This window comes from Orycteropus afer, unplaced genomic scaffold (genome assembly GCF_000298275.1).
Source record: "Orycteropus afer afer isolate SDZICR_OR568_19922 unplaced genomic scaffold, OryAfe1.0 scaffold00490, whole genome shotgun sequence".
Classification (NCBI taxonomy): Eukaryota; Metazoa; Chordata; class Mammalia; order Tubulidentata; family Orycteropodidae; genus Orycteropus; species Orycteropus afer.
Genome location: NW_006922077.1, coordinates 562,832 through 571,967, shown reverse-complemented (window position 1 = coordinate 571,967; position 9,136 = coordinate 562,832). Strand labels below are relative to the sequence as shown.

General features: G+C 42.0%; 2 protein-coding genes across 2 annotated transcripts in view; one reads left to right on the top strand and one right to left on the bottom strand.

Moving 5' to 3' along the window:
• Positions 1–1,243: 1,243 nt before the first annotated feature.
• On the bottom strand, positions 1,244–2,553 carry ORMDL2 (ORMDL sphingolipid biosynthesis regulator 2). The gene is made up of 3 exons (XM_007955085.2): positions 2,380–2,553; positions 2,049–2,200; positions 1,244–1,379 (listed from the first exon to the last, which is right to left on the bottom strand). Exons 1-3 carry the CDS (start codon positions 2,551–2,553, stop codon positions 1,244–1,246), a joined length of 462 nt encoding a protein of 153 aa, XP_007953276.1.
• A 1,233-nt stretch (positions 2,554–3,786) lies between these two features.
• Positions 3,787–9,136, top strand: part of LOC103209284 (SAP domain containing ribonucleoprotein) — a 60,394-nt gene continuing 55,044 nt past the window's right edge. The window contains exons 1-2 of the mRNA XM_042782857.1: positions 3,787–3,822; positions 4,303–4,394. Coding sequence (XP_042638791.1) covers positions 3,787–3,822; positions 4,303–4,394 — 128 coding nt within the window. The remainder of the gene's footprint in view (positions 3,823–4,302; positions 4,395–9,136) is intronic.

Genomic DNA, 9,136 nt, shown 5'->3' with positions numbered 1-9,136 from the left:
GGGTCTGTATGCCTTTGTCTTGTCTTTTGCTTTCAGAGCAGATGACTCTTTTTCTCCCCCTTTTTAAACTATGAATCTGTCTTATCTCTTGACCCATTTCAGGACAGACCTCCTCTTCCTCCTCCTCTGTCCCCACATACCAGTTAAAAGGCAGAACAAGAATGCATGTAGTCCTAATTAGAGGAGGTACAGAATTCAGAGTGGGAACTTTGAATTCTTTCATCCTGATTTTCACCCTTACGGGTAATCACCCAGCTTCAGACTTGTTGCTGCAGGGATAGCCAAAATCCGTAATTTTAAAAAACAGACTCATGCCTTCCTCCCTTGGTTTGAGGGAAAAGATAAGGGTTCTCAGCTGCCCCCTTGTGATCCAAGGGTTTGTATTTTTTTAAGTTTGTTCATATTTGTATGTACATACCTATTTAAAGCCAGGGGATTATCTTTCTATAAATATATAACTGGCAACCTGTATCTTCCCTCTTATTTGTCCATATAGCTGGAACTCAGTTTCTCACTTTAGAATCCTTTTCCATGCTGTTAGCTGAGAGTGAAGTACACCCTCTACTGGACTCAGGGAGAGAGGATAAAAAATAGTTTAGAGAACTTTTGTATAACCCAAACCCACTGTCATCAAGTCAATTCCGACTTACAGCAACCTTACAGGACACAGTAGAACTGTTCCATAGAGTTTCCAAGGCTGTAAATCTTTATGCAGGCAGACTGCCTCATCTTACTCCTGTGGAGCAGCTGGTGGCTTCCAACTGCTGACCTTCTGGTTCACAGCCCCATGGTTTAACCATGGTACCACCAGAGCACCTTAAGTTTTATATAGGGAGTTAAATATTCTTTCTTCCCCAGACTTGTGAGAACATCTCCTACCCTTCCTGCTTATCAAATAGTAGCCATATCTGAAAAAAATTATCTTTATTGTAAGGAAGATATACAGCAAAACATAGCTGGAAGGTGGAGGGTGTGGAAGATAGGGGAAAAGATAATCACCAAACAAGCTGCCTAAACATGGCTTTCTGCTGTGGAGGGGAGGGCATTTTGTCCTTACCTCACCTGCCTTTCCTGATTCAAAGAAACCTACCCCTAGCATGGCTAGACCCAGGGAGCCCCATTTGCCAGTTTCTTCCTGGAGGTGTGAGAAATGGTATATAGTTCTTCAGCTTTCAAGATACAGAAGAGTGTATGGAGAAGAGAAGCATGTTACAGCTCTTTGTTCCAATCTCTTCCCCAGGCCTCAGTATTTGTTGATGCCAAAGAGACGAACCCCATGGAACTGGGGCAACTTAGGCAGTAGTACACTGAGCAACGAGGCTGTGTTGATAAGGAAGTGAGAAGCATCATACTTGGTATAGAAGCTGGCCAGGAGGTAGCTGGGGAAAAGAAATAGGATGAGAGTGAGGTTGGCCTTCCCTTACCCATCTTCATCACTTTCCAGTGATTTCTGTTTTAAATGACCAGTTCTACTGCATGTAATCCTAGGACATCTGAAAACATTCCAGCTATGTCAACAGCATTTACTTTGGAGTTGGGAGATCATCAGATAGCACCTTCACCTGGAGATTATAAGTCAGTGTGCATGTTTCTTGTTAAATGTCACATGGCAAATGACAAATGAAGCTGTTTCATCTTGTAGGACTGTTAAAGTCCTATTTGCTTCTATTCCCCAAAGTCAATTTTCATCACTTCTTCCACTGTTCATTCACTTCTCTTTAGAAGTCTAAAAGCATTTGGTTTTACTTGACATCTTAGTCTCTTCTCCATTCCCCTAACACCAAAGGCGGTAGCAAGGAATGTTTGATTAGTTTCCAACTTTTTAACTGCTCTCCCTAATTTTAGAACTAGTATAGACTAGACAATGTTCGTTCTGTAGAAAGGGTCTCTATGAGTCAGAACCAACTCAATAGGACCTAACAACATAGGAGAACATCTTTGGAGTCTTAGATGAGTAATCTGGTCTTTTAAAATTTCCCTGTGGATTTCCTTTCTGGCCCTTGGAGCTCTTTCCAACCCAGCATCTCCCTTATCACCTCTAAACTTACAGTACAACAGGGGAGATGCTGAGGAACTTGCGGGAAGAGGTAAACTGGAGTCCATAGTCCATCTGCTCCCAGTGTGTCAGTAGCCGAGCTTTTCCTTGGTCAGGAGTCTCGAAGGGTGTCCCTTTCACGGTATGTAGGAAGACATACATAGCCTGGAAAGGAGAGAGAGACAGTATGAGAGGGCAGAAGGTAATCCTTCAGCCCAAGGATTCTAAGGTAGGATTAGAGGATCCCAAAAGGAAGGCATAAATCCCCAAAGAATCGGTCATTGAATTTTATTTTTGGTTGAAGGAGACCTGGGATGAGTATGGGGGTGTGGGTGAGTACTCACTAAGTTATGGATGACATTGGTCAGGGTCCACACAACAGGAACACTGAAGAAGGGGATGCTGAGTAGAACCACATGCAGGAGTCCGACCAAGATGATGTAGGCCAACCAGATGCCCCGGCTATTCATCACTCGCGTGTTGGGGTTTACTTCACTGTGTGCCACCCCCACATTCATCCTACCACAGTGAAGGATCAGGCAAGAATGCAACTCAGTTTCAACTTTCCAGGAACTTGTCCCCCCCACTTTTGTCCTAAATAGCCCAAATGCCTTGAACTCTACCTGTAATGACAGAACCCCCATTCAGCACAAAAGGAAAGTGGAAGACAGGAAAATTTTTAAACAGGATTTTCTCTCCATTTTAAAGACATAAGGTAATTTTCATAAGTGTTTAGGGCACCTGCTTCAAGAAGCACGGGAAACGGGTATCTGGCTTTATGGAAGATGTTAAGGATCATCAAGAATTTGCAAACACTGGAAACAAAGGAAGAGGGTCATGGGAATCAAAAAGGAACCAGGAAGAGGGTCATGGGAATCAAAAAGGAACCACCAGGAAGGCTGATGGGGTGGAGCTACTTCTAATTCTTATTTTTTTGGGTCTGTCAGTCTTATCCTCCTGGCAAGCAAGCAGGTAGCATCCCCATTCTTTCTCAAGCGTGGGCGCTGCAAGAACTCGCCCTGTGCCTCTGGATATCTCAACGCCTCGAGAATGGAGCCCTAGCCCTAACTCTGCGGTGGTTCTGGTCATATGAACGCCGTCCTTTAAATTCGTAATACCTTTAAAGCTGCTGCTGGATTAGAAAGCTGCTCTTGCTCGCCTCTCTCCCTAATATTCTCTAGATCCTACCGAACCCGCCCAACACTGCTTCCAGCTTCTCTCTCGCTCGTCAAGTCCCTCGGGGATCTCTCCAGCACCCGTCTCTCAGTTTTTAACTCCCTTTCACCTGCCTGACTTCTACCTTTTCGCTGTAGGAAGCCCTTTCCACGCTCCCGGTAGCACCTACCTGACAGCTTAGTCCTTCCCGGTGCACAGCGCAGGTTCCACACCTGTGGTCCCTTGGAAGCAGTCGCCCCCGCCCATTTGTTCTCTCCCTATTGGTGGAACAGAATCAGCGCTGCCGCTCCTCATTGGTTGGCGGTCCGCGTTTGGGACGTACAATTGGTCTCCATTTCTGTCGTTCGAAAGACACAGAACCCGCCCTTTTCTCTGTCCCACCTTTTGGAAGGGGTGGGGAAAGTTACAGAGGAGAGTGAGCGCTACACCACGTATTGACTAATGGGAAGGGCTGATGTTTCGGGGTGGAAGCAAGCGTGGCAGTCATTGGTCAGCCTTGGTTCTCTACGCCTAGGCGGGAGCTCCTGGAGGCAGGGGCAGCGGGTGGGGGCCTAGTGGAGTAGAGGGGTAACAAGATGGCGGCGGAGACGGTGGAGCTTCATAAGCTCAAGGTACCGTGAAGGGGAGAAGGGCTGAATTGGACTTTTCTGGGAACTGAATTCTGAACAGCGGCTTGTGCCTTCTCCTGCTTGTTCTGTTTGCAGATATTTGCATTTTGTTTTCTGGCTCCTTCCGGAGCTAGCCGGTTTTTCTTTTGTGCTTGCTTGCTTCCCTCCTACGCTTTCCTTACTTTTCCGTTCTTCCTCAAGGCTTTACTGTTATCTCTACTTGTTATTTCGACTCCCTGGTTTTCTTCATAACTGTATTGTCGGTCACCCTTTCCCCACTGGGTTGTGGAAGTGCCTTCTACATGTAAGACTCCCTTTTCGTTTCTTGTCGCTGTATTACGTCAGTGGTCCCCTCCTCAGCGCCCCACGCAGGACACGGGACACCTTTTTTTTCTTTTTGGTTGATGCTCGCCGTCTGTTGACCAAAGTTGAGATTTTCCTTTTTGCAGATGACTGCACCTTTGCGTATTATTGTCTATCTAGGACCGAAACGTGATTCATAAAATGTTTCCAGTCATTTTTACGCCCCCCGGGGCTAACTTTGAAACCTGGGAGAGGCTTGGGATTCAGGAAGCGTAAAGAGTTACTAAAGGCACAGGCACCTCAGGTTTAGATGTTTCTCGAGTTCTCTCAGGGGCTTCTGGCCCTCCAGGCTGTACCTCCTACCTCCTGCGGGAGAGAGAAGTTCAGTACTCTGGGAAAGCAATTCCAAAGTTAAGGTTATTTCTGTGCCATTGGTATCGTGGATGGACCTGGCATCTCTTGGTATCACCACTGGGTGACACTCCGAACCTCAGAAGCTATTTGAAGTTACATGTTTTGGTAGCTTTTTCACATTTAAATTATAGTTTTCCTGGAAGAAAAGAAAAGACACTTTATTGATAAATTGTCCATTTGTGATTTCACAGTTTTCCCATCACATATTTTAGTTACAATCTTGGGAATCGTGAACAAAGTAGGCTGATTCAGCGAAAATTTAAGGTTGATCCTTTAGAACTTGATTATCATAAGAGCTTGATACCAGTAAGTTTAAGTAGTAAGGATAAGGAGAGGTTCTTTCTTTAATCACTTTTAAGTTGACCTCAGTTAGCCTTTGTCTGAAAGATGATCTGTTCTTACCCTTGGATTCTAAATTGTACTAGTGGATTTTTATTTTTGTGTTATGCTGGAGTTACTGTTAAGTTAGTGGTACTGAAATTAATCAGTGGCCTCTTATATCTATCAAGATAAGAAAACTGAGCCACCAACTTCATTGTATGTAATTTACATATAAATTACATAGATACTACTGTACTGTTTTGTATATTATAAAGTAACAAAAAGGGATTTTTGAATGGATGAAATAAAAGGAAATATAAATAGAAAATCTGTTATTTTTCTTCTTGTTCATCCAGTTTCTGAAGCCCCTGGAGTAAATCATCAGCTCCTCCCATGATTACTGATACGTTGGTTTATAGAGTTCTTCCTACCATCAAATCTGTAACTTTCAGATCTTATTAAATTAACATTAGATTGGATAAGTCACTTTTTCCAAATGTCCTCAGACCTGATTTCAGGTGTTAAGAGTCTAAGAGAATTGTGAGGCATTCCACACAGACTATAAAGGACTCACTCTTTTAATCATGTTTGCTTGTCTTTGCTTTTTCTCTAGAGTACTTCTTAACCTTTTGGAGGTCACAGATATCTTTGAAACTCTGATGAAAGGTATGGACCCTCTCCCCAGAAAAGGGCATGTACACATATTTTGCATGCAATTTGAGGGGCCTCATAAAGCTACCTTATAGCTCTGAGGAGTTCATGGACCTCTGGTTAAGAACCCATACCTTTAATTCTGACTTTCAGGATAGTCAGTCGTTGGTTCCACTGATGGAGTGATCTTGACTTTCGGGTTGACTTAGGATTTCATCTTTTTTTAAGAAAATCTTTCTATTTTTTATAAAGTGAGTTTGGGTTTTAGCATGGACCTCATAGTTAAGAACAATATTTGATGTGAAATAAATGCATTTTCTATCTGAATTGGCACTGAAGATTTGATAGAAGTGCAGTGATTGTAGCACACAGTTGAAGAGACAGAACTGTGGATGTGGATGAAAATGTCTTCTGAACTGAAACTGCCTGATTTCTAGTCAAAAGTGAGAAAGTAGACTGTTGCAGACCAAAGGAGAAAAGTGTAGTAGTGTCAGAGTATTGAGAACAGTGAGACATTTGCATTATCAAAGCATAAAGTATATATATGTAGGTAGTTGTAGGTAGTCTGGAAAGGAAACTAGGTGAACTGTGTGACTGTAAGGGTAGATTGGAGTGATACTGGAGTAGCCTGTCTAGGCTGTGTAAGGTGTTTGGCTTTTATCATGTAGGCAGAAGAGGGGATTACCTGCCTGATTTGTGCTCTGGCAGTGTGGAGGATGGGATCTGGAGGAGGACAGATTTGAATAGTTAGATGCTTATAATAGCTACTCCTCTACTTTAAACCTTTTGATAATATTTGCCAATCTGTCTGACCCAGTTTATCACACTCCAGCCACAGTAGTTTTTATTTCCTCAAAATAGCTCTGTTCATTAATTTCTAACATTAATATATTATTCACTATGTGGCAAGCACTGGTTATAGTCATTTGCATACATTAACTGATTTAATTCTCATAATAACCCTATAAGATAAATACTATTATCCCATTTTAAGATGAGAGAACTGAAGCGCAGAGATTAAGCAACTGATTGAGTAATTTGCCAGATGTCACAGCTAAGTGAGTCAAACCCAAGCAGTCTATCTCCACAATTCCTTTTCTTAAATCACTGTGCACTACCATTTCTCTTTTTTTACTTCCACACATGCTACAGTTTCCTTTTGTGCTCTGCCATCCCTCTCCCCCCCCCGATAAACCCACTGCCACCAAGTCAATTCTAACTCATAGCGACAACCATCTAGGACAAAGTAGAACTATCCCCATAGGGTATCCAAGGCTGTAAAGTTTTGGGAAGCAGACTGCCTCATCTTTCTCCCATGGAGTGGCTGGTGGCCTCGAACTGCTGACCTTTCGGTTAGTAGCCGAATGCTTTAACTACTGTGTCACCAGAGCCCCCCACCTCCCCAGTACCTTGGTCTAATTACCTACAAGTTACCTTTCAGATATCATTCAAACATTATTTACCCAGGGAAGCCTCCTTATTCTCCCTCTTCATGCATAATTGTCAGGTCCTTTTTTATTTGTTTTTATAGAATCTTGTACTACTTTAAAAAAAAAAATCAATTAAACACTATTTATGTAATCATTGATTGCTTTGTTCCCCTACTAGATGGTAAATTCCATGTTGGCAAGGACTCTTTCTCTTTTCCTTATGATTATTTTCCTGTATTTAAGTAATGCCTGATGCAAAGTATGCGATCAAAACTATTGCTCTAATGAATAAACATATTAAAAACTGAAATAAGATAGTAGCTGTTAGAATGGGCACATATTTGAAAGAGATTTGGAATGTAGAATTGTAAGAATTTATAGATGAGTGAGATGTGGGAGAAATGAAGGATGATTGCAATATTTGGGTAGTGATAGCTATAGGTTGGGAAGAGGAGAAGCCAGTTTTGTGTAGGAGAGAAGATAAGTTTAGTTGGGGGTTTAAGTGTCTTTGGGATATCCACTTGGAGATATCTAGTACTCAATTGAAAAAGATGGATCTTTTGCTCGAGAGCTGAATGTTTGTGGTAAAACTTTGGGATTTCACCACGGAGGGTACAGTAAAATGGTGATAAGGTGTGTAGAGCAAAATGGGAATACAGTAGGAAGGATATCGTCATATTAAATAGGAAGACCAGGTAAGGCCTCATTGAGAAGATGATGTTTAAGCAAAGACTTAAAGGAGGTGAAGAAGTGAGACATGTAAAAAGTGTTCAAGGAATAGCAAAAAGGGCCAGTTTGGCTTATGGAAGTGAGCAGTGGTAGTTGGAATAGTAAGTAGGAGAAGAGGAGTCACAGAACTAATGGCGGGGAGTGGAGAGCAGATTGTGTAGGGCCTTTTAGGTGATCATTAGGACTCTGGCTTTTACCCTTAATGCTGTGGGAATCCAGTGGGGAATTTTTAAAGATAGGAGTGACATGGTCTGGCTTAAACTTTCAAAGGATCACTTTGTCTAATTGTAAACAATAAACTATAGTGAGTGAAGGACTGCAGAGGTTTTTGTAATCATCTGTATGAGACGAAGATCAGGGGAAAGTGTTCAAGTGGTGAGAAGGGATTAGGTTTTGGAGATATTTTGAAAGTAGGGGTTACGTGATTTGCATATAATTGGATTCAGAGGAGTAAAGAAGTATTACAAGTGGAATGAGAGCCACTCAAGGAATCTTAGTGAATATCAGTATTTATGGAGTTGTGTAGAACAAGAGCTAGTAAGGAGGCTGTGGTAAAAACCAAACCCAACCCAGTACTATTGAGTCAATTGCAAGTCATAGTGACCCTGTAGGAGAGAATAGAACTGCTTCATCGGGTTTCCAAGGATGTAATCTATTTGAAGGGAGCTCTGGTAGCATAGTGGCTAAAGCACTTGACTGCTAACCAGAAGGCTGGCGGTTCAAACCCACCAGCCACTCCTCGGAAGGAAGGTTGGGCAATCCTACTTCCGTAGTGATACTGCCTCGGAAACCCAAGGAGGGGTCGCTATGAGTAGGGGCCGACTCGACGGCACATAACAACAACAACAACAATCTATTTGAAAGCAGATTGCCACATCTTTCTCCTGTGGAGCAGCTGGTGGTTCCAACCTTTGGTTAGAAGCCCTTTGGGTTAGCAGCTGAATGCTTAACCATTACACTACCAGGACTCCTTTGTGATTGAAGAGGGCAGGTAGAAGAATCAAGAGAGAGCAGTGTCAGCACTTTAGTGGTTAAGCTTGAATCAGAGAGACCTGAGCTGGCATATTGGCTTCACTATTTACTAGCTGTGTGGTTGTAGCCAACTGAATTTCTTTAAGCCTCATTTTCATCATTTATAAAATGGGGAACATAATACCAACCGCATAGGCAAGGATTAAGTGAAAAAATACAAAGTACTTTGCACTTTGGCATATTCTAGTGCTTGAAAATATATATTTGAGTTACTATGATATGAAATGTTGTGGATTATATAAAATGTCTGCTAGGGGAGTTTGCTAACCATATAGAGAGATAACAGATGAAAAATATTTCTAATAAAAGATTTGAATTCGAAGTAAAGATTAATAAACTGGAGAGATCACAGGGCAATAAATAAGTTACTAGTTTCAAATATATTAGGTGGTCAGTTGATTTATCCTTTTTTTTTTTTTTTTTTTAAGTTTTTTCTT